A 26,093-nucleotide genomic window follows, 5' to 3' on the forward strand; every position below is an offset into this window, starting at 1 on the left:
CTCTCTGTTCCCCCCCTCCCCCCCAGTCTCTCTCTGTTCCCCCCCTCCCCCCCCAGTCTCTCTCTGTTCCCCCCCTCCCCCCCAGTCTCTCTCTGTTCCCCCCCTCCCCCCCAGTCTCTCTCTGTTCCCCCCCTCCCCCCCCAGTCTCTCTCTGTTCCCCCCCTCCCCCCCCAGTCTCTCTCTGTTCCCCCCCCTCCCCCCCCAGTCTCTCTCTGTTCCCCCCCTCCCCCCCCAGTCTCTCTCTGTTCCCCCCCTCCCCCCCCAGTCTCTCTGTTCCCCCCCTCCCCCCCAGTCTCTCTCTGTTCCCCCCCTGCCCCCCAGTCTCTCTCTGTTCCCCGCTCCCCCCCCACACAGTCGCTCTCTCTCTCTCTTCCAACAACAACATGCCCTCGAAAAAGCCTCGGCAACGCCGGGCTCACCCCAGCTAGTATATATATATGATAGGGGCCGAGGTTATGATCTGAAATTGTTGAACTCTATGTTGAGTCCAGAGGGCTGTAAAGTGCCTAATTGAAAGAGGAGGTGCTGTTCCTCAAGCTTATGCTGAGCTTCCGTGGAACAATGCAAGAGGCCGAGGACGGTGAGGTCTGAGTGGGAATGGAGCGGTGAATTAAAGTGACAGGCGACCGGAAGCTCGGGGTCATCCTTACGGACTGAACGGAGGTGTTCCGCAAAGTGGTCACCCAATCTGCATTTGCTCTCCTCAGTGTAGAGGAGACCACATCGTGAGCAGCAAATACAGTATACTAAATTGCAAGAAGTACAAGTAAATCGCTGTTTCACCTGGAAGGGGTGTTTGGGGCCCTGAACAGTGTTTTACATATCCGAAATACAATCCCCCAAAACCCAAAGAACAATCTGCTGCTGCTGCTGCTGCTTCTCAATCAGGGGGAACCTCCCCTTTGTGTACACTTACGCTTCTGAGAGGGCACGGCAGCCAGCCGACTCTTTAACGCCTGTTTCCAATCCAGGGCTGGTGTCTGGGCCTCAGCTACCGCCATCTCGGCTGCAGCACAATCGACCTCCATCACACCTCTCACCCTCTCACCTCTGACCCCGCAACCGACTGGCTCCGGCGGCCTGTGTCGTCACAAGGAGGCGGGGCGGTGAGCGGGCACACGAGCTCGGTAGTAGTGACGGTTGGTGACACAGTGACCTTTGTCTCTGGGGCCGGTTTCAAGTGTTATCGTGGCTTTTGTCAGTGCGATAAATGTCGACAGCGACGAGTGCCGAAGGGTTAGTAGCCGGAAGAGAATTATTACTGAGTCGCACCGTTTCGCCTTATTTTCTTCTTGACGAAGAAGGCATGGAGCGGAGCTGGCGTTAAAGAGGCGACCCCTTCATCGTTTGTCATGCAGCCTCAGCCCCTGCGGATCCTTGCCCCCCGCTTGCAGCGTGCACTCGGGTCTGTGGTCAAAGACCAAGGCGCATGGAGGCTTTTACCATGTTGCATTGCTCCGCAGCTCTGCACCTCGTCAAAGTTTTTACTGTTAACTGAATACAAACAGAATGATGGAGACAAGAGGAACACACCAAGCATTCAACAAGGAAAAGCTACTCGCAGGAGCGACACCGGCTCCTCATTTTCTTTATTTACAGCTGGGGCAGCCAGAAAAAGAGCAGAGTTCACAAAAAGCAAAATGGGCAACACATTAGCTGATGCTTTAAAAGTAGCAAAAGTTGCAAAAACCTCAATTCCAATAATGCCTTTAAGTATAGATGAATGGAAGAAATTGAAAGCAGAATCATACAATAAAACTCGTTTTGAAATAAGCATGATGGAAAAACTACTGTCTACTCGTGCTGATGTTGATGTGGCGAAATCACTTTTAGTTTTTGTGACAATGGAAACTGGTACTGCTGGATATGAACTCCTTCTGAAGTACTTGGCACTGTGTGTCCAAGAGCATCATCTGAGCGAGGTGCTTGATGTATATGGCATTATGAAAACTAGATTCAAAGTATTGGACATTGGAGCTTACAGCCTCCTCATCAGTGGTTTTAGCAAGACAGATCATTGGAGGGAGGCTGTGATATTTTTAGAGTCAATCAAAAAAACGATGAACCCATCACCAAGGAATTATGGAGATGTCATTATTTCTGCACTCCAGCATAAAGAAGTAGAAACTGCTTGGAGGTTGTTTAAAGAGATGGAAGGCAAAAACTTAAAACCAAATGAAGATACATTACAAGCATTTTTTGATTGTGGCAAGTCATTTTGTGATGATCAATATGAAAATAAGATGATGAATATCCTTTCCTACCTGAGAGACAATCAGATATATCCTGGGGAACGTTTAATGCACAGTATGCAGTCATGGTTTGAGAGGTAAATATTTAGTTACTCTGCCCTTTTAAAAAGTTAGATTGAAGTTTATTGGTAAATTTCAATAATATATTTTAATATACAGTGCTGTGGATTAGGTGATATTTCCTGTGTGGATGTGATGCCAGTCCACCAATCTATTTGGTCATTAGGTTGCACTGGGTGACCCTTGAGATCCAGTCTGCAGTGTTTACTAGTTTATGTTTAGAAATCAGCAAAGGGGGACCAAGAAATCAGCAAAGGGGGACCAAGAAATTGATAAAGAAAGGGAAAATGGAATATGAGCACAAACTAGCGAAAAATATAAAAACGAATTGTAAAAGCTTCTATAGGTATGTGAAAAGGAAAAGACTGGTGAAGGTAAATGTAGGTCCTTTACAGTCAAAGATGGGAGAATTTATAATGGGAAATGAGGAAATGACAGAGAAATTAAATAAATACTTTGTTTCTGTCTTCACGGAGGAAGACACAAAAAGCCTCCCAGAAACATGAGAAAACCAAGGGTGTGACGAGAATGAGGAACTTAAAGAAATTATTATTAGTAAAAAAAACAGTACTAGCAAAATTAATGGGACTAAAAGTCGATAAATCCCAAGAACCGGATGACCTGCATCCTAGGGTTTTGAAAGAGTTGGCCATTGGAATAGTGGACACATTGATTGTCATCTTTCAAAATTCTATAGATTCTGGAATGGTTCCTGCAGATTGGAGGATAGCAAATGTAACCCCGCTATTTAAGAAAGGAGGGAGAGAGAAAATGGGGAACTATAGACCTGTTAGCCTCACATCAGTAGTTGGGAAAATGCTGGAATTTATTATAAAGGATGCAATAACTGGGCACTTAGAAACTAATAGTAAGATTGGGCAGAGTCAACATGGATTTATGAAAGGGAAATCCTGTTTGACAAACCTATTGGAGTTCTTTGAGGATGTAACTAGTGGAGTAGACAAAGTGGAATCGGTAGATGTGGTGTATTTGGATTTTCAGAAGGCCTTCGATAAGGTCCCACACAAGAGGTTGGTGAACAAAATTAGGGCACATGGAATTGGGGGTAATACACTAGCATGGATTGAGAATTGGTTAACAGACAGAAAACAAAGAGTAGGGATAAACTGGTCTTTATCAGGATGGCAGGCTGTGACTAGTGGGGTACCGCAAGGATCGGTGCTTGGGCCCCAGCTATTCACAATCTATATCAATGATTTGGCTGAGGGGATTAAATGTAACATTTCCAAATTTGCTGATGATACAAAGCTAGGTGGCGGTGTCAGTTGCGAAGAGGATGTGAAGAAACTTCAAGGGGATCTCGGTGAGTGGGCGAGAACATGGCAGATGGAATACAGGAACTCTCGTTTAAACAGCACCTAAATATCCGAAATTCTCTATTAACCGGCAAAATTCATACTCCGAAAACACCTCAATAACTGGAAATGTTGCCAAGTCCGAGTCTCCCACGGTGGCCGAGTTAGTCAGTGGGGGTAGTTCTCCAAACTGCCACTACTCGGCTTCTTGGCACTGTCAGAAGTCTGAACACCTCAATAACAGGAGTCTGACTCTGTTAAAAATAGCCTCGGTAGATAACCCTCTCCGTCATCCGGAATTTTTAATCAACCGGCACCATCCCGGTCCCGTCGGTGCCGGATACCAAAGAGTTTCCTGTATAATGTGGATAAATATGAAGTTAGGTAGAAAAAACAGAAAGGCAGAGTATTTCCTAAATGGTGAAAGATTGGGGAATGCAGATGCTCAAAGGGACCTGGGTGTCCTTGTCCATGAGTCACTGAAAGTGAATATGCAGGTGCAGCAAGCCATTAGGAAGGCAAATGGTATGCTGGCCGTCATTACAAGAGGATTTGAGTACACGAGTAAATATGTCTTACTCCAATTATATAGGGCCTTGGTGAGATAACACCTGGAGTACTGTGTACAATTTTGGTCTCCTTACCTAAGGAAGGATATACTCGCCATAGAGGGAGTGCAACAAAGGTTCACGAGATTGATTCCTGGGATGGCTGGACTGTCGTATGAGAAGAGATTGAGTAAACTAGGCCTGTATTCTCTTGAATTCAGAAGAATGAGAGGGGATCTCATTGAAGCATACAAAATTATTACAGGGCTTGATAGGGTGGAATGCTGGGAGAATGCTTCCCTTGGCTGGGGAGTCTAGAACCAGGGGCCACAGCCTCAAGATAAAGGGTAGGCCATTCAGGACTGAGATGAGAAGACATTTCTTCACGCAGAGGGTGGTGAATCTTTGGAATTCTCTAACCCAGAGGGCTGTGGAGGCTCAGTCATTGGTTATATTCAAAACAGAAGTCGATCGATTTCTGACTAGTAAGGGCAGCAAGGGATATGGCGATAGGGCCAGTGAATGGAGTTGAGGCAGAAGATCAGCCATGATCTCATTGAATGGCAGAGCAGGCTCAAAGAGCCGAATGGCCTGCTCCTGCTCCTATTTCTTATGTTCTTATGGGATGCCTTCTTTGATCTATTAATGCCATATGATGCATTTCATATTATTTGCCTGGATTTTATTACTTAACCTTAATCTTTGTTATTGCTTTAACAATCAATTCACGTGGAATATGCTGCCCATTAATTATTACTGTTGCCTTCTTGTAAGGAAAGGTACCTTCAATTTACTACCCCATTTCAAAATTGGAGTAATCACTTTGGTCAAGGTAGGATTGTGATTATATGCTTGCACTGAGAGAAGTTGTTCTAAGTGATTTACTACATTAATTGGTTTGTTTGATGCTGCCACTGAAGTACTGTGAGGAGCTATTTTATGGGATGTTAGGAACTTTATCAATTCCTTTAAACTAGTCCATCATGTAACATCAAAATATTGGCCTGTAATTTGTGGTCAGTGGCAAAGCAAAGGCATTCGCTGCTGGCCCAGAAGTAAGCTTCGCACAAAGATCTTGCGATCTCTGGTGAGAAGTTTGGCTTTTCCAACATGTAATCGAAATCAACGCAAGTTAATGGGAATTCCCAGGGACAAGCTACTGAGACGTCAACAAGCTCTCTAAGCAGTCAATCAAAATGTAGAATTCTCAGACAGCGAACCAGGAAGTGGGTAAGCTCCTTTGATTCTAACTTTTTTAAATGTTAGAGAGAGCAAAACAAAGATTGGGGCTCTCACATGGGAAAAGGCAAACCTCAAATAAAAGTGAACAAACTTTTTTGGAAAAAATTTAAACATTTTTTAAACTTTCTTAACTTTAAATTTGACACTCCATAAAATTAAAATTAGCTTTTCAGGGCTATAACCTCTGTTTAGCAGTCAATATGCTGTTAAAACCCCAGTTACACCTAATCCAAAAGGGCGTCAACCATGGCTCAATTGTGGGTTCAAGTCCCACTCCAGACACTTGAGCACAAAAATCTAGGCTGACACCTCAGTGCAGTACTGAGGAAGTGCTACACTGTCAGAGGTGCTGTCTTTCAGATGAGATGTTAAACCAAGTCCCCATCTGCTCTGTCAAGTAAGAGATCCTGTGACACTACTTCAAAGAAGAGCAGGGGAGGTATCCCCGGCATCCTGGCCAATATTTATCCCTCAATCAGCATCTCTAAAACAGATTATATGGTCATTATCACCTTCTTCTTTTCTGTGCGCAAATTGTTTCCCACAGTACAACGGAGACTGCACTTCAAAAAGTACTTTGTTGGCTGTAAGGCGCTTTGGGATGTCCGGTGGTTGTGAAAGGCGCTATATAAATGCAAGTCTTTCTATTTTTTTATGGGGTATTTAACAGTGGTATTACCCCAGAAGAGCCGAAGTTTTCGTCAGTTTCCATGATTTCCAGATTACACCGGCTCTGCGGAGGGCGCAGCCTGTGGAGGAGCAGTGAATGACAGAGCGCAACTTCAGGATTTCCGCGTTAAGCCGTGCATGTGCCAAATCCTGAAGTTGCGGTCAGTTTTAAAGGCAAAATGATGGCGACCGCTGCCAGTTCGGTGTCATCGGGACCGCAAATTCTGGGCCAATGTTGATGGAACTTCACCCAGCATGATAATCAACAGATCTGGAATGGTGTACTCTTCTGGTTAAACAATCAGTATCTCTTGATTGCAATGTTGTTGAGATTGGAAACTCACTGTATCTGGAACGTTGATGCCCATATGTGCTTTCATATTGATCATAAAATTACTTGCCACAATTAAAATGCTTGCAATTTGTCTTCATTTGGTCGGCCACAAAGTGCAAGATGTGGGCACCTGTGATTCCTGATACTGAGATCCCAATTTCAACTACATTGTTAGTGGGGAGATCATCTTAGTGCTCCACTGTGGCATTTGAGTGGCTGTTTTACAATAAAAATAATCAATTTAAATTTCATTTTTGTATTGTTGTTTTACTTACTATAGTTACATTTTAATTTCAGCATTCCAGGCAACAAATGGGAAGGACATGTAACAACTATTGCACACGGGTAGGTATGTTTTTGTAATTGAAAGTATTCAGAGGGTGGTGAACCTGTGGAATTCTCTACCACAGAAGGCTGTGGAGACCAAGTCACTGAATATATTTAAGAAGGAGATAGATAGATTTCTAGATGCAAAAGGCATCAAGGGGCATGGGGAGAGAGCAGGAATATGGTATTGAGATAGAGGATCAGCCATGATCATATTGAATGGCAGAGCAGGCTCGAAGGGCCGAATGGTCTACTCCTGCTCCTATGTTTCTATTCTTTAGCTTGAGATGTTTTATTTACTTCATTCATTCTCTAAAGCAGTGTTTATTACATTTGGTGATTTTCTACTTTAAAAAGTACTATTAAAAGGAAAACTACATCACTTCTGTATTCCGTAACACCCCAGCTCTTTTCCTGATCTGTGCTGAGTTAGCTGATGTCAGCTGGGTTGGTCGCGGTAATTCAATGGACCTCAGTGCCCGAGCTAAAGAATGGAGAATCAGCAAGAAATCCAGCTGCTGATTGCTACCTTATTGGAAAGTTTAGTTCTGTAGATGGTGTGGGGGGAGACAGATGGTTGTGGTTTTCCCCTATCGTTGAATAGCCTGCCAACACTAACTGTCTGCACTCATACATGAGGAATGGACACTTGGGCAAGATACCAAAGGGTGGCTGGTGCCCATAGAACTGTAGTCCAACATGAGTCATTACTTTCAGGAGAGGACGGGGAAAGGACGACAATTGGCTAAATACTCCACTTAACCTTTATCTTGACAGTATTTCTTACTTTTCAAAAATAATGACTATGTAATGCTTTTTGTAATGAAATAGCTTTAAAAAAAATCAACTTTCTTTGGCTGACCTCCTGATTATAGCCACCATTTTCATGCCACTTCCTCTTTCTAGAAGCCTTGAAGCACTGAGGTGTGATGTTTTAGTTCCTGGCACCCCACTGCTGACTATACTCAATGAAGCATGTGTTAGCTTTTGACACTTTCTTTTCAAAAAATGCTTATATGCGTTAAACCTTGATTTGCAGCACACTGTTCATGGACTATCTAAGGAGTGGATTCCCTCTCATAACTTTAAAAAAATTAGTCCAACACTACCATACCATTTAAAATTCCAACGGTATAGTACAAAGTATTCTGATCCAGCTTCACCATTCCATACCTTTTCACTCAGGACATCTTGCTCAGTGTTCCTGCTACATATCGGTACATAAAATGAAAATTATTTTTATTCCTAAACTAAACTAAAAAGTATAACATGTCATTTAGTCTTGAAGCTCTGTTAATATTCATCAATATCTTGTGCTTTGTGTGATTTTTATTGCTTTCACTAATTAATTTTGATTTGAGTATGCACTGGGGTCCTTTTCTTGTGAGTGTGTGCGCACAGAACAATGAAAGATGCTTTAGCATTCTCAGCATTTTTTTCAGTGATAAAAGTCTTTCATAGTTTTAATGGGTCAACAGTTCAGTAGTTAACCTCTTTCAGTTTCTTCAGTTTGCATGTGGCTTCTATAGTGCCATCTTTGGATATAGAGTTTTTCCTTCTGAGTAGCTCAGATTACAAAAGAACTGTACTTGCAGTCCAGCTTTAAGCTCAAACTGCCTTTGATCGTGAAACTGCATATCAGAAGAACAATACTATTTGGGTCCGTAACAATGACACAATCCCTCCTAATAGTCCTAAAATATTGCATACAATATTAGAGGAACTAACTGCACCAAACTGCTGAAGTGGACATTTTAAAATGACATTGGAGTTAAATATTTGCTACATAGTGTTTGGGTGTAATTTAAACAGAATTTATTGGTGTTGTCCTCATGTTGACACAGTCTAATCTTCATCTGCATTTCAGGTGCGCACTCACTCTAGATCAAAGAAAAATACTTGGCTTCCGTAGACAAATTATTTTAAATTGAGAGAGAGAACAGAATCTATTTTAAATTTAGAAGCAAGGCTTTTAATAATATGCATACAAGCCCCTAACAGGATAACATTTCTTTATTTGTCACCAAGAGTTTTTATCCCCCAAAATTACCAGCATATATTTAAACCACAATTGATATTTCCAGCTCGTTATTTTTGAAAGGTTAAAAATTAGCATTTAAGTAGCAGATCACATTGTTGTTCTATTAGTAAGAGAAGGAATCTGATTCTGCCATGATTCATCGTGCAGCTCTTAAGTATAGCAGTAGGTTGGACTCTGGCACATGGGGAAAATTTGGAGCATGTTCATTTGCTTTTCTGCTCTGCCCAAATGTCCCATTAGCCCAATTTAAAATATCCTTCACAGGCACCATTTCTCACCAACTGTCATTCTTTAGCAATGTTTGTTTAATGGATCTGTGGCTAGAGCAACCCTGACCTCTGCTTGTGAAGTCCTTGCAGCAAGACTCTAAGTTCTCTGGCACTTTTAAAACAAAAATAACAAGATTATAGTCAGAATAATTTAAAGGTGTTGCCTTTAAGGAAAGGGAGGAGATAAAATACAAGAAGAAATAAGATTTAAAAACCATTATAATGTAAGAAATAAAACAGATAAGAACATAAGAAATAGGAGCAGGAGTAGGCCAATCGGCCCCTCGAGCCTGCTCCACCATTCAATAAGATCATGGCTAATCTGATCCTAACCTCAAATATACTATCACTCTCCATCCCACCCGAACCCATGTGATCTCCCGGGAGAGGCGAAAAACCAGATTTTTAAAAAAAAAACAATGGCCAATTTGGGAGAAAAAATCTGGGAAATTCCTCTCCGACCCATCTAGGCGATCGAAACTCGTCCAGGAGATCACTCTGTCCCTATATTTTCTACAGTACTTACCTTCTGTAAAGGCGATCTCCACCCCAGCCAGGAACAGGAATAAAACCATCTCCTGAAATCTAACACATAATTAGAACACAAGAAGTAGGAGCAGAACCAGGCTACACGGCCCCTGGGCCCGCTCCACTACCCACAGGGCCATGACCATTCCGAACCTAGACTCATGTCCAATTTCCTGCCCGCTCCCCGTAACCCTTAATTCCCTTTACTTCTAGGAAGCTATCTATTTCTGTTTTAAATTTATTTAATGATGTAGCTTCCACAGCTTTCTGGGGCAGCAAATTCCACAAACCTACCACCCTCTGAGTGGAGAAGTTTCTCCTCATCTCAGTTTTGAAGGAGCAGCCCCTTATTCTAAGATTATGCCCCCTAGTTCTAGTTTCACCCATCATTGGGAACATCCTCACTGCATCCACCCGATCAAGCCCCTTCACAATCTTATATGTTTCAATAAGATCGCCTCTCATTCTTCTGAACTCCAATGAGTAGAGTCCCAATCTACTCAACCTCTCATCATATGTCCACCCCCTCATCCCCGGAATTAACCGAGTGAACCTTCTTTGTACTGACTCAAACGCAAGTATGTCTTTTCTTAAGTATGGACACCAAAACTGTATGCAGTATTCCAGGTGCGGTCTCACCAATACCTTGTACAACTGCAGCAATACCTCCCTGTTTTTATATTCTATCCCCCTAGCAATAAAAGCCAACATTCCATTGGCCTTCTTGATCACTTGCTGCACCTGCATACTAACTTTTTGAGTTTCGTGCACCAGGACCCCCAGACCCCTTTGTACTACAGTACTTTCCAGTTTCTTGCCATTAAGATAATAACTTGCTCTATGATTTTTCCTGCCAAAGTTCATAACCTCACACTTTCCAGTATTGTATTCCATCTGCCAAATCTCTGCCCACTTACTTAGCCTGTATATGTCCCTTTGCAGGTTTTTTATGTCCTCCTCACTCACTACTTTCCCTCCCATCTTTGTATCATCTGCAAACTTTGATATGTTACACTCGGTCTCCTCCTCCAAATCGTTAATATAGATTGTAAAGAGTTGGGGACCCAGCACTGACCCCTGCGGAACACCACTAGTTACTGATTGCCAGTCTGAGAATGAACCATTTATCCCAACTCTCTGCTTTCTGTTATAGAGCCAATCCTCCACCCACACCAGAATATTACCCCCAATCCCATGATTTTTTATCTTGAGCAATAATCTTTTGTGTGGCACCTTGTCAAATGCCTTTTGGAAGTCTAAATACACTACGTCCATTGGTTCCCCTTTATCCACCCTGTATGTTACTTCCTCAAAGAACTCAAGCAAATTTGTCAAACATGACTTCCCCTTCATGAAACCATGCTGAGTTTGTCCTATTAAATTATGTTTATCCAAATGTCCCATTACTGTCTCCTTAATAATGGACTCTAAAATTTTACCAACCACAGATGTTAGGCTAACAGGTCTATAGTTTCCAGCCTTCTGCCTGCTACCCTTTTTAAATAAGGGTGTTACATTAGCAGTTTTCCAATCTGCCGGGACCTTTGCTGAGTTCAGGGAGTTTTGGAAAATTATTACCAATGCATCCACAATCCCTACTGCCACTTCCCTCAAGACCCTAGGATGTAAGCCATCAGGTCCAGGCGATTTATCTGCCTTGAGTCCCATTATTTTACCAAGTACCACTTCCTTAGTGATTTTAATCGTACTTAGCTCCTCCCCCCTAGAGCCCCCTGTTTGTCCAGTGTTGGGATATTCTTAGTATCCTCTACGTAAAGACTGATACAAAATATTTGTTCAGCGTTTTTGCCATCTTCATGTTTCCCACCATTAATTTCCCGGTCTCATCCTCTAAGGGACCAACATTTACTTTAGCCACCCTTTTTCTTTTTATATAACTATCTTTTTATATTTTTTGCTAATTTACTTTCATAATCTATCTCCCTTTCTTAATCAATCTTTTAGTTATTTTTTGCTGTCTTTTAAAGACTTCCCAATCTTCTATCCTCCCACTAGATTTGGCTACCTTATATGCCCTTGTTTTTAGTCGGATACTATCCTTAATTACTTTACTTAGCCACGGATGGCTATCTTTTCTTTTACACCCTTTTTTCCTCAGTGGAATATATATTTTTTGGAAGTTGCAAAATAACTCCTTAAATGTACACCACTGATCATGTACCGTCTTACCCTTTAATCTATTTTCCCAGTCCATTCTAATCAATTCCGCTCTCATACCTTCATAGTCTCCTTTATTCAAGCTCAGCACGCTTGTTTGAGATCCAATCTTCTCACCCTCTAATTGAATATGGAATTCAACCATGTTATGGTCACTCATTCCAAGGGGATCCTTTACTAGGACATTTTAAATTAATCCTGTCTCATTACACAGGACCAAATCTAAGGTAGGTTGCTTGCCCCCTGGTCGGTTTAGTTACATACTGCTCAAGAAACCCATCCCTAATACACTCAATGAACTCATCCTCAAGGCTGCCCTGCCCAATTTGATTTGTCCAGTTAATATGATAGTTAAAATCCCCCATAATTATAGCTGTTCCCTTATTACAAGCCTCAACTGTTTCCTGATTAATACTCCGTCCAACAGAGTTGCAACTGTTCGGAGGCCTATAGACTACGCCCACTAGTGTTTTTTTCCCCTTATTATTCCTTATCTCCACCCAAACTGTTTCACTATCCTGCTCCTTTGACCCAATATCATTTCTCTGTATTATAGTGATTCCTTCCTTTATTAACATAGCCACCCCACCTCCCCTTCCTTCCTGCCTGTCCTTCCTGATTGTTAAATAACCTGGTATGTTTAATTGCCAGTCATGGTCACCCTGCAGCCATGTTTCTGTAATGGCCACAAGATCATACCCATATGTAGTTATTTGTGCCGTTAACTCATCCATTTTGTTACGAATGCTACGTGCATTCAGATAAAGAACTTTCAAATATGTTTTGTGACACTTAGTTCCTGTTTTTTCCCCTTTTACTACTTTACCTTTTACTCCATACCTTCTGTCCCTTCCTGACATGTTCTGTTTTTTAATTCCCCCTCTGCTACCTAAGTCTATGACCTTCTCCGTTGTCATTTTTATTATTTGCTCTCTAGAAACCTCCCCCCCACTAATTAGTTTTGGAAAGAAAGAAACTAAAATGAAGAAAGAACTTACATTTATATAGAGATTTTCACAGATGTCCCAAAGCGTTTCAGAGCGAGTGAATTACATTTGATATGTAGTCACTGTTATGCAGGCAAACACGGTAACCAATTTTCAAACCACAAGCTACTACAAACAGCAGTGAGATAAATGACCAATTAATTTGTTTTAGTGGTGGTGCTGGATAAATGTTGGGCAGGACACCAGGAAAACGCCCCTGCTTTCTCTGAACCTGAGAGATGTGTAAATCCACCTGAATAAGCAGATGAGGCCTCAGTTTAACATCTCATCTGAAGGACAAAATTAGAAAGAAAAATATGTAAAGATTGAATATATAGTTTCACAAGAATAACATTTCTTTTATAAGAAAGGCTACAGTATAAATTTTTTCTTTTCATTTGAGTCACTTGTGAAGCAATCTGCCCAATATAGCCACCTGGGCAACAGTGTGTTGAGGACTAATGCACAGCATCAGAGTGGCATTTGAACCTGTAACATTCCCCACTGTACTCAGTTCGTAATCAGAATCCTACTGGGAAGAGACAGCAATGTAGAGCCAGGGCAGTGTCTCGTGCCTCCTAATGGTCAACCGATAGAGCATATTGGCAGGGGTTTGGAAGGAGGCACATCATCTGTCTTTTCAGCAGAAAAGATGAGTCCATGCAGAATAAGGTTAAGCAGGCATGAATTTCCCATCCCTTTTTGCCCTCCCCCCCCCCCCCCCCCTCCCTAAAACGTTCCACCTCTTGTTTTTGTGCATATTGAAAGGGCAGCTTAGTCTCCTTGCTGAAGGCCACAAAAAGCTAACCCTGTATGTAGTACAAAATAACTTAGTCTTTGGGGCTTGAGTTCTGCTGTCTTGTTTTGTTATTTTTGCCAACAGCTATTAATGGGGCATGTGATTTGGCGTGACATGAAATCCTGTGAATATCTACAATTGTCACACGTAGCACCAATTGTTGTCTTGCGTATTGCAATTTTCCATAAAATGTACAAGAGGCAGTGAAAATGCTAGGATCTGAGGAATGATACATCTCTTATCGCAAATGATGGGTTTCCCTAACTGTCAATTTTGTTACAGTTTTGTAACTCACTTCTTGGTATCTGCATGTGAAACTGATTCATTTGAACACTTTTTCTTCCAGTGGGGAATGCCATGTATGCAACACCTTACTAGAATCCATTCAGCTGAGTGAGGAAGAATACAGTATATTAAGAGAGTGTGTGATGAATGATGTTATACAAGGGAAAGATGTTTTTAAGAAGACAACTCCTCTGGTAAGCAGGGCCGTTCATATAAAGGTGTTGTCTGCAAGTTGTGTAAAAAGATTATTATAAACATTCATATTCCCTGTCTATTTGGCAGTTTTTAATTGAAACTATTTCAAAAATTATGGGCATTAATCAGCAAAGATTTAGAATCACTTGACTGTGCTTGCATTAAAATTATACTACAGGGGGTACCACCGATTTTGTACAATAGCAGAGCTGCATATAATTGCAGCTACCTGCTTAGCTCACAACCACCAAGGGGAGCATAATGGTGTTGACTTATAAATAGCCGGGGTGGTCTATCACTGTTATCTTTCTCCCCCGAAGTTTGGTTGGAGTAGCATCATTTTTACCAGAGTTTTCACCATCCCCTACCTTGCAGCACAAATATCAAGGTTGCAGGATAAATTTAATGCTGCTTTAGTCTGCCCTTTCACATTACATGAATGTCAATGGACAGATGCCAACTGGTCTGTTGCACCTGTATGAATATGCAGGATGTTATAATATTCTTACTACTGCTATTGTTGCTTTTGTGTTCTGTTGTCTTTTTGTGTGGAAATTCCTAAAGTATTTTAAAATTGCAAAATGACTGGCTGCAATTTTTAAAAAGTATTTCAGAAATGAAAGTTAATGGCAGTGAAATGAAAAAGTCTACAATATGTGACTGTTACTGGGATGACTGGTTAACAATAGTGAGTTATCCGATTAAATAAAGTTGACTTGTAATACGTACTATAAAACCAGTATAGATTGAATGGAATTACTATTTAAAAGGGGAAAAAAGAGAAATTTGTAAAAACAAACTGACTTTATGGTGTATTTTGTGAACCGACAGATTTTAATTTTTCCCCCTTACATACCCTTCACTACCAACAACAACGATAACTTGCATTTATATAGCCGCTTTAATGTCATAAAACATCCCAAGGTGCTTCACAGGAGCATTATCAAACAATATTTGACACCGAGCCACATAAGGAGATATTGGGGCAGGTTACCAAATTCTTGGTCAAAGCGGTAGGTTTTAAAGCGCGTCTTAAAGGAGGAGAGAGAGGCGGAGAGGTTTGGGAGGGAATTCCAGAGTTTACGGCCTAGATGGCTGAAGGCACGGCCGCCAATGGTGGAGCAATTAAAATTGGGGACGTACAAGAGACCAGAATTGGAAGAGCGCAGAGATCGTGGAGCTGGAGAAGGTTACATCAATAGGGAGGGGCGAGACCATGAAGGGATTTGTAAACAAGGATGAGAATTATAAAATCGAGCTGTAGCCAATGTAGGTTAGTGAGCACAGGGGTGATGGGATGAGTGGGACTTGGTGTGAGTTAGGATACGGGTAGCAGAGTTTTGGATGAGCTCTGGTTTATGGAGGATGGAAGCTGGGAGACCAGCCAGGAAAACATTGCAATAGTCAAGTCTAGAGGTAACAAAGGCATGGCTGAGGGTTTCAGCAGCAGATGAGCAGAGGCGGGGTCCGGAAACAGGCGGGGTCCAGAAACAGGTGATGAAAGTAGGCGGTCTTGGTGATAGAATGGATATAGGTATTTAATTAGCTGTAATAACTTCAGTTTTTACAAGAATCACTCCCCATCTCTGTTTTAGCTTTAACAAAGTCCCCCTACAGATGACGTTATCACTTGGCCACGTACCCTGCGCAGCTGCGTGCTTGGATGAGCCAACACCCCTAGCTATTGAAATTAGAACTTCTTGAATTGATGGTCAACCTGTATCCTGAGACCATTAATATATCACCTGTCTCTCAGCTGCAAGATCTATGGGGCTTGAAGCAATCATCTCCTAACAAAGTCTGTATTGCCTCCGCTCAACCTGCTTACCAGCTAAATGCTGTCTCTGTCTCTTCTGTGTCTGTGCAGTAACTTATCAGCTAAAGCTGCCCTTCTAACACAAACTTATTTAACAAGCAAAAGCTAAAAGTTAATATTACTGCAACATAGAGAGATTAACCCTTTCCTTACAGTGATACCAATATTACCTTTTTTAAACAATGGTTTCAGCCAAAATTGAAGACTTTAGCCAAGACTTTACAGCTCCCTCGCCTACCAGACTGAAGCCTGAAGGTGGCGCTTTTGTCACAGGAGCTTCACATATGCTTCGTATTGTTTGTTTTTCAGGCTTGACTCCAACATGAGCAAACAAGTTTTTTACGTTGGTGTCCTGTTTGCATTTTTTTCTTAATCTCTTGAGAGAATCTTAGCAGTAAGTTGTTGTGATCTGTAATTCACTGCCTTGCGCAGCGAGTTGTCATGATCTGGAATGCACTGCCTGAAAGGGTGGTGGAAGCAGATTATGTAATCCTTTCTCATTACATAATACCCAGTCTAAGATGGCCTGATCTCTAGTTGGTTCCTCGACATAGTGACACCCAAATCCCAAGAAGAAATATTTAAAAAAATTATTTACCAAATCCTTCAGGCAAGATAAAACAAGTCAGCCACACCTTCAAAGAATACGCAGAGCTGACAACTACCTCCCCCTCACTATGCTGAAGTGCATCAAGACCTTAACATTAATGCCCCTTATTTGCATATGCAAAGGACCTCTTGTTTGTCCTTACCCGAAAAACTGGTGGTGTGCGGATGAATTTCTAGGCCTATATGTTTTACTCAAGTTATTAGTTTAAAAAAAGCTCTTGGGCTGTCAGTATATCTGCCAAGATTAGCAGTTTATTTTTTTAGCACATTGGGAGAGCTCATTCACTCTTGACGTTTTTACTTTTTATAGTTTTTCTATTTCTCACATTCTTTTTCTTGATAATCTGCCATGCTAGTAAGATCATTTTATATCATTATTTTATTAGTGATGCATCTTTTTAAGGAATAAAGCAATAAAAACATGTTCCTTTAAATTTGTTAACATCATGTTTACAGAATTTTTTTGTGGTGGTTTTTAACAGCTAAAATTGCCATTCCAAAGGCATCTGCCCTGTAACCTCTATTCGTATTTGGTAGTGTGCTTAGTTACTTCATTGCATTTGCAATACAAGCTCCTTTTGTTATGTTTGTGGTTTTTGTGAGACTGGGGATTGACACAGACGTTGTAGGTGTGGTTTCTTCTTGCTTGCATGCAAGAATTGTGCTGACTTCTGAGATAATTGCGAGGTAGCTCAAATGAAAACATAAGTTGAATAGCAGTAGACTCAGAGTACTTAACACACCCAGATTTGCCCTTGGCATGTTAATCATTTATACAAATTCTTTAATTATGGGATTTTCCAAGAACTTGTGGTCATTACCAGGGATAGAATGGACCATGGGTTTTCAATTTGCTCAACAACATTTGAGCCATTAATAAAATGTTACCTGTGTGAGGGACATCTCCGAGCTGTAGAATCCTATTTTAATTTTTTTTAAGTACGCATCGGAGAACAACACAAAACTTTAGTGTGATGGATGCCAACAGCATAAAAAATGAAGTAAAGAATATAAACAATGGGCTGTTATTCAATAAATAGCTATTTACTTGTCTTTTAAAAAAAGCTCTGAAAAGAACTATCAGATACAGAATCAACAATAGATTGAAGGAGGAATTCCACATTGCCACAGCCTGAAGATAAAAAGGAAAATCATGTGACACCCTTGCTGCACACCTGCAGAGTGAGGGATTCCATTCTTTAGATTCCACGTTCATTTAATGATCCTGTCAATCAGTTGTCTTGATTTTTCCAGCAGTGGTTATATATCTGCTAGTAAAACAGTCCAATGAGGGGGGAGGGCGTGAACTATTGCCCCATGTTAGCAGCTGGTAGCAGTGCTTATGATTTGTCTGCCTGCTTTTCTCAATCTGTCCTTAGGCTTACAAAGCAGTTTTTTATAATACAATTATAAAACACTGTGGAAAGACATCTTTACTTTTTTTTTTTCCGATGGGATATCTCAAAAAATTACGGTGAAGAGTTAAATATAACGCAACAGACTTAACTGTTGAAGTAGTATGGCAGGTTAGAGCATATTCTGTAATTTTCTTTGATAGAATGGCAAAATTGTAATTCTACTGCCAGCGGGGAAAATAAAAGCAATCAGAAAGAGCAAGTAGAGAAGGTAGAAATAGATGAGGTTAATATACAAAACAAAAATGAGCAAAAGAGAGTACAGGTGAAAAATCAAATTGACTAGTTATAAGCAGGAAAAAGACTGAGACAAAGGAATGAAGTATTAGCTTGGACAAAATAACTGAAGGGGAAAGGAATAGTGTTAAATATGAACAAAAAAGATAAATTGCATATATTGCAATGCTCAGCGTGGGAACTGAACTGGGGGAATTAGGAGCAATTATGTCATGGAAGATACAGATTTACTAACAAAACCTTGGCTACAAACTGGGCAGGAGTGGAAACAAGCATGTTTGCCCGTATTTTGCAGTAGGAATAACGATGAGGCTATCAGCGCTCACTGTTATTAGGGAGTAAATTGGACAGCAACTTCTACTATTTTCCTGTGTGCAACCACTGGAGAGTTTTCCCCTCCAACATCATTGACTTCACTTTAACTAGGGCTCCTTGGTCCCACACTCGTTCGAATGCTGCCTTAATGTCAAGGGCAGTCACTCTCGCCTCACCTCTGGAATTCAGCTCTTTTGTCTATGTCTGGACCAAGGCTGTAATGAGGTCTAGAGCCGAGTGGTCCTGGCTGAACCCAAACTGAGTATCGGTGAGTAGGTCATTGGTGAGTAAGTGCCGCTTGATAGCACTGTTGCTGACACCTTCCATCACTTTGCTGATGATTGACAGTAGACTGATGGGGCAGTAATTGGCTGGATTAGATTTGTCCTGCTTTTTGTGGGCAGGACGTACCTGGGCAATTTTCTACATTGTCTGGTATATGCCAGTGTTGTAGCTGTACTGGAACAGCTTGGCTAAAGGCACAGCTAGTTCTGGAGCACAAGTCTTCAGCGTGACAACTGGGATGTTATCAGGGCCCATAGCCTTTGCTGTATCCAGTGTGCTCGGCCGTTTCTTGATATCACATGGAATGAATCGAATTGGCTTCTGTAGTGGTGGGGATCTCAGAAGGAGGCCGAGGTGGATCATCCACTCAGCACTTCTGGCTGAAGATAGTTGCAAATGCTTCAGCCTTGTTTTTTGCACTCACTTACTGAGCTCCGCCATCATTGGGGATGGGAATGTTCATGGAGCATCCTTCTCCCGTTAGTTGTTTAATTGTCCACCACCATTCATGACTGGATGCAGGACTGCAGAGCTTTGATTGATCCGTTGGTTGTGGGATCGCTTAGCTCTGCCTAAAGCATGCTGTTTCCACAGTTTAGCATGTAAGTAGTCCTGTTTTGTAACTTCACCAAGTTGGTACTTCATTTTTAAGTACGCCTGGTGCTGCTCCTGGCATGCTCTTCTGCACTCTTCATTGAACCAAGGCTTGATGGTAATGGTGGAGTGAGAGATATGCTGGACCAGGAGGTTATGATTGTGGTGGAATACAATTCTGCTGCTGCTGATGGCCCACGGTGCCTCATGGATGCCCAGTTTTGAGCTGCTAGATCTGTTATGGATCCATCCCATTTAGCACGGTGGTAGTGCCACACAACCTGATGAAAGGTGTCCTCAGTGTGAAGACGGGTCAAGGACTGTGCGGTGGTCACTCCCACCAATACTGTCATGGACATATGCATCTGCGAAAGGTAGATCGGTGAGAACAAGGTCAGGTAGGTTCTTCCCTCATGTTGGTTCTCTCGCCACCTGCTGCAAGCCCAACCTGGCAGCTATGTCCTTCAGGACTCTGCCAGCTCGGTCAATAGTGGTGCTACCGAGCCACTCTTGGTGATGGACGTTGAAGTCTACCACCCAGCGTAGTCAGTACTTCTTCCAAGTCGGCACAGGCTCGACGGGCCGAATGGCCGCCTTCTATGCTGTAACCATTCTATGAGTCTATGATTCAAGTGATGGTCAACATGGAAGAGTACTGATTCATCAGCTGAGGGAGGGCGGTAGGTGGTAATTAGCAGGAGGTTTCCTTGCCAATGTTTGACCTGATGCCATGAGACTGCATGGGGTCCACAGTCAATGTTGAGGACACCCAGGACCACCCTCTCCCGACTGTATACCACTGTGCCACCAGGGATGGTGATGGAGGAATCTGGGACGTTGACTGAAAGGTATAAATCTGTGAGTATGACTGTCAGGCTGCTGCTTGACTAGTCTGTGCCAATTTTGGCACAAGTCCCCAGATGTTAGTGAGGAGGACTTTGCAGGATCAACTGGGCTAGGTGTGCCTTTGTTGTGTCCAGCGCCTAGGTCGATGCCGGGTGGCCTGTCCATTTTTTTTATTCTTGTACTTCTTTCTCGCGGTTTGGTACAACTGAGTGGCTTGCTAGGCCATTTCAGAGGGCAGTTAAGAGTCAGCCACATTGCTGTGGGTCTGGAGTCACATATAGGCCAGACCAGGTAAGGACAGCAGATTTCCTTCCCTAAAAGACATTATTGAACCTGATGGGTTTTCACAACAGTCCAGTAGTCTCATGGTAACTCTTAAGGTGCTTTAATTGGCCTTAATGCTTCGAGCTATGGAATAGTATCCAGTTCTTCAAAGCTATCCATTTACTCTAGCTGGAAAATATACACGTGTGTATATTTAAAGAGGACAGGATCAAGCTTGGCCATGACTATCTAGGATCAGATATGAAGAATGGTAGTTGAGTGAGGTACAGTAAGGTGTCTGTGGAACTTGACCCCTGCAAGAATCAGTTCTTTCAGAAAAGGAGAGCAGGGGAAAAATGTAGAATTACTTCACTAGTTTTGTATGGTTTAATGGGTAAATATATCGCCCAATGTGACACTGAGCCCTGCAGATCAGATAATCCAATTGTCTGACCCCTGTACAGGAATAGCTTATTTCAACTGGTAATAATTGTCAGTGCTCCAATTGGCTTCAGTGCCCTTGAGCTAAGAAAGGGAGAAAATCAACTAGGGACTGATTCTGATTACTATCCAGTGACCCTTGCTGGAGCAGGCTTCAACAGATGAGGACAGGAGTGGACTCAGCTGTGACGCCCCCTACAACCAAATAGCTTGCTGACACTAATATAATAGCAAAATACTGCAGGTGCTGGAAATCTGAAATAACAACAGAAAATGCTGGAAATACTCAGCAGGCCAGGCAGCATCTGTGGAGAGAGAAACGGGGTTAACGTTTCAGGTCTGGGACCCTTCATCAGAACTGGAAAAAGCTGGAAATGTAACAGATATTAAGCAGGTGCAGAGACAGGGTGGGGGGAGGAAGGAATTGAAAGAACATGCTGTGAAAATGTTGCAAATGGGAATGGCAAAATCATACTGCATGAAAAATGGGGGCAGGGATTATAATCTGAAATTGTTGAACTCTACGTTGAGTCCGGCAGGCTGCAAAGTGCCCAATCGAAAGATGAGGTGCTGTTCCTCTAGCTTACTTTGAGCTTTATTAGAACAATGTAATAGGCCGAGGACAGAGAGATCAGAGTGGGAGTGAAGTGGAGAATTAAAGTGACAGGCAACCGGAAGCTCAGGGTCACCCTTACGGATTGAACGGAGGTGTTCCGCAAAGCGGTCGCCCAATCTGCGTTTGGTCTCCCCAATGTAGAGGAGACCGCATCGTGAGCAGCGAATACAGTATATTAAATTGCAAGAAGTACAAGTAAATTGCTGTTTCACCTGGAAGGGGTGTTTGGGGCCCAGGACAGTGGGAAGGGAGGAGGTAAAAGGGCATGTGTTGCATCTCCTGCGTTTGCACGGGAAGGTGCCAGGTGAAGGAGAAGGGCTGTTGGGAGTGATTGAGGAGTGGACCAGGGTGTCGCGGAGGGAGCGTTCCCTTCAGAATGCTGAAAGGGGAGGTGAGGGGAAGATGTGTTTGGTGGTGGGATCACGTTGGAGGTGGTGGAAATGGCGGAGGATGATCCTTTGAATGTGGAGGCTGGTGGGGTGAAAGGTGAGGACAAGGGGAACCCTATCATGGTTCTGGGAGGGAGGGGCAGGGGTGAGAGCAGAATTGCAAGAAATAGAACGGACGCGGTCAAGGGCCGTGTCAACCACAGTAGAGGGGAATCCTCGGTTGAGGGAAAAGGAAGACATGTCGAAAGCACTGGTATGGAAGGTGGCATCATCAGAACAGATGCGGCGGTGACGGAGAAACTGGGAGAATGGAATAGAGTCCTTACAGGAAGCGGGGTGGGAGGGAGTGTAGTCCAGGTAGCTGTGGGAGTCGGTGGGCTTGTAGTGGATGTTTGTCGAAAGCCGATCGCCAGAAATGGAGACGGAGAAGTCAAGGAAGGGAAGGGAAGAGTCGGAGATGGACCATGTGAAGGTGAGGGAAGGGTGGAAATTGGAAGTAAAGTGAATGAACTTATCTAGTTCAGGGCGAGAGCAGGAAACGGCACCAAAACAGTCATCGATGTACCGTAAAAAGAGGTTGCTGACACTCCTTGTTGAGGTTCACATATGCACAGTGGCTACTTGAGTAAGGTAGTCAAGAGAGTCTGGCTCCTGGGGAACTGTACTCCAGCAAGGAGTAAGAAAAAGAGAAGACAAAACTGTCAAAGAAAAATAAGTCACGGGATAGAAATTAGGAGTAGAAAGCAGAAACCTTGGCTGATTTCCCCCCGCTCCCTATCTCATTTGAACCTGGGATTTTCAGAATTGAATGACTTGGTACCATGTGCAATTTTAAAAAGAGATGACTTAATTCTTTACCATGTTCGTTTTTAATAGTTAATGAACACCTGTGGTGCATGATTGATATCTCACTCGTGGGTCTTACCATGGCTCGTGGGTCTTACCATGGCTCGTGTTTGAAAAGTTGGAAGTGTATTAATAGGTTACTCCAATCAAGGCACATAAATTCTATTCCACTGATTTTCATAGTGTATCCTGCATGCAATATTTATTAGGAAATAAAATTTATATTCAATTAGTAAAATGGGTGTTTTCTTTGTCGTTTCTTTAGGAACTGCAACATTTCCAAACCTTTGTGAAAAAATGCCTGCCTTTTGATGTTGTAATTGATGGATTAAATGTTGCCAACATCTCAGCTAAGGGTAATCAGTCCAGAATTGTGAGTATTCTATATGAGTACTGAAAAATTCCTTTATGCATTTACACTATTGGTTTATGTGGAATTATCAGTGTTATAAAATGGGGAAATGCCCATCTAATTAAATGGAACACCAGCAGGTGTAGTGTGGTTTTAACTTTACATGAGAAATATTGCAACATAAAAAGCTATGACCTTTAGAATTTTGAGATGGTTTCATAAGCTATGCAAATTTATAGGCCGTGTTAAGTAGGGTTGTGAAGGGGTGGAAAGTTTCCGGTAAATTTCCGGAAATTTTCCACGGGAAGTTTAGCTTGGGAATTTTGCCCAAAAAAGCACATACTAGCATAATATTGTTTTTTTTGTATTTCTTTCATTTGTTTTTCACATCATTTGTTTTTCACAGGTCCTCTCTTAAAATTACTAACAGAGATGGAATCTTAATTATTAAGGACTTTCTTAATCAATATATGTTTATCTTCTTACTTGGCTTGTTTTAATAATTACAAGTTTTGTGTGTGACTGAACAAATGTGTCCTGATTGGGTGGATGAGCGATTAGCTTGCGTTTGCACTCACTCGGAGGTCGAACTCCAAACCATCGTCAACACCTTCACCGAAACGTACGAGAGCATGGGCCTTACACTAAACATCCGTAAGACAAAGGTCCTCTACCAACCTGCCCCCGCCACACAGGACTGCCCCCCAATTATCAAAATCCACGACAAGGCCTTGGACAATGTGGACCACTTTCCATACCTCAGGAGCTTACTGTCAACAAGGGCAGACGTCGACGACGAAGTCCAACACCGCCTTCAGTGTGCCAGTGCAGCCTTCGGTTGCCTGAGGAAGAGAGTGTTTGAAGACCAGGGCCTCAAACCTGGCACTAAGCTCATGGTCTACAGAGCAGCAGTGATACCCACCCTGCTGTATGCCTCCGAGACATGGACCATGTACAGCAGGCACCTCAAAGCACTGGAGAGGTACCACCAACGCTGCCTTCGCACGATCCTGCAAATCCATTGGCAGGATAGGTGCACCAACGTCAGTGTTCTTGCTCAGGCCAACATCCCCAGCATCGAAGCTTTGACCACGCTCAATCAGCTCCGATGGACGGGTCACATTGTCTGCATGCCCGATACGAGACTCCCAAAACAAGCGCTCTACTCGGAGCTCCGGCACGGCAAGAGAGCCCCAGGTGGGCAGAGAAAACGCTTCACGGACACCCTCAAAGCCTCCTTGAAAAAGTGCAACATCCCCACCGACACCTGGGAATCCCTGGCCCAAGACCGCACAAAGTGGAGGAGAAGCATCCGGGAAGGCGCTGAACACCTCGAGTCTCTTTGCTGGGAGCAAGCGGAAGCCAAGCACAAACAGCGAAAGGAGCGCACGTCAACCCAAGCACCCGCCCCTTCAACCACCATCTGTCCCACCTGTGACAGAGACTGTAGGTCCCGCATTGGACTCATCAGTCACCTGCGAACTCATTTTAAATTTGGAAGCAAGTCATCCTCGGTTCCGAGGGGCTGCTTAAGAGAGCTCCCTCTATTGGTGATGTAGCGTTGTGCGTGCACAGGTCATGCTTCCATCACATGGAGCATCAGGAAAAATTTACTCACTCTGTTGCAATCGTGCTGATTGGCCGGAGTTCGACACAGAGATGAATGCCCTTTATTTCTCTGCATAGAACAATGCCACGTTTACTGTCGGATGTGTGGAAGCATTTTACCCCAGGCATTAAAGATGGAAAGACTGTGTACATGTGCAAACATTGTACAAAGCCATATGTAAAGAATGCCACAAAGATGCAGCAGCATTTATCCAAATGCAACAACTTCACTCAAAGCTCACAGCAGTCAGCCCAGAGTTCCTCTGCTTCCATTCAAGAAGATGATGGTTCACATTCAGCATCAGGCTCCTTATCATCAGCAACTCCTGGCCCACTTGGAAGGTTCTTTGATACAATGGATAACCATAGCCAGAAGAATGCAGATGAGTGCCTTGCTCGAGCTGTATATGCGACAGGCTCACCCCTCATGCTCACAGCCAATGTGTACTGGAAGAGATTTTTCAATGTTATTCACCCTGCATACTGTCCTCCTATGAGACATGCTTTGTCTACTTATTTGCTGGAGGCTGAGTATAACAGAGTCCAAGGAAAGCTCAAAGAAATGATAGAGATGGCAGACTGTGTTGCAGTTATCTCAGATGGGTGGTCAAATGTACGCGGGGAGGGCATCATAAACGACATCGTCTCCACTCCTCTCCCAGTGTTCTTCAAGAGCACAGACACTTAGGACAACAGACACACAGGCACATAAATTGCTGATGAGCTGAAAGCGGTCATCAACGATCTTGGATCACAAAAGGTCTTTGCAGTAGTTACTGACAATGCTGCGAATATGAAGGCTGCTTGGGCTCAAGTGGAGGAGGCCTACCCTCATATTACGTCTATTGGGTGCACAGCTCATGGGCTCAACCTGCTCGTCAAGGACATCATGGGTTTGAGAACCATGGAAACACTGTACAAGAGAACCAAGCAAGTTGTTAAGTATGTTAGGGGAAAACAGGTATTTGCAGCAACCTACGACTCCAAGCAAAGAACAAGAACACCACACTGAAGCTGCCCAGCAACACTAGATAGGGTGGCGTTGTCATAATGTACAACAGCCTTCTGGGGGGCAAGTAGTCGCTGCAAGAAATGGCAATATCCCATTCTGGGGATATGGAAACCACCATCAAGAAAATACTGCTGGATGATGTGTTTTGGGAGAGAGTGGTTAGCAGCCTTTAACTACTCTCGCCAGTAGCATCTGCAATTGCTCAGATTGAAGGCGCTAACACTGTCTTGTCCGATGTTCTCAGGCTTTTTGCTGATTTAAAAGAACAAATCAGCATTGCCCTACCCACATCCCTGCTGCTCAAAGCAGAGGAGAAGGCAATTGTTCAATTCATACAGACGCGTCAAGCCGATTCATGCTGCAGCATACATGCGGGACCCAAAGCATGTTGGGAGACCAATACTTTCTGGAGAACAGAT

General features: G+C 43.0%; 1 protein-coding gene across 1 annotated transcript; it reads left to right on the top strand.

Annotated features, from left to right (window-relative positions):
- Window positions 1-901: 901 nt before the first annotated feature.
- LOC147080816 (mitochondrial ribonuclease P catalytic subunit-like) lies at window positions 902-23,202 on the top strand. Its single transcript, XM_085981069.1, has 4 exons — window positions 902-2,329; window positions 6,719-6,766; window positions 13,896-14,028; window positions 22,968-23,202. The coding sequence occupies exons 1-4, from the start codon at window positions 1,353-1,355 to the stop codon at window positions 23,097-23,099; spliced, it is 1,290 nt and encodes a 429-aa protein (XP_085837195.1). The 5' UTR covers window positions 902-1,352; the 3' UTR covers window positions 23,100-23,202.
- Window positions 23,203-26,093: the final 2,891 nt, after the last annotated feature.

This window comes from Somniosus microcephalus, unplaced genomic scaffold (assembly GCF_052327205.1).
Source record: "Somniosus microcephalus isolate GS21.2 unplaced genomic scaffold, FLI_Smic_1.0 scaffold1107, whole genome shotgun sequence".
NCBI lineage: Eukaryota > Metazoa > Chordata > Chondrichthyes > Squaliformes > Somniosidae > Somniosus > Somniosus microcephalus.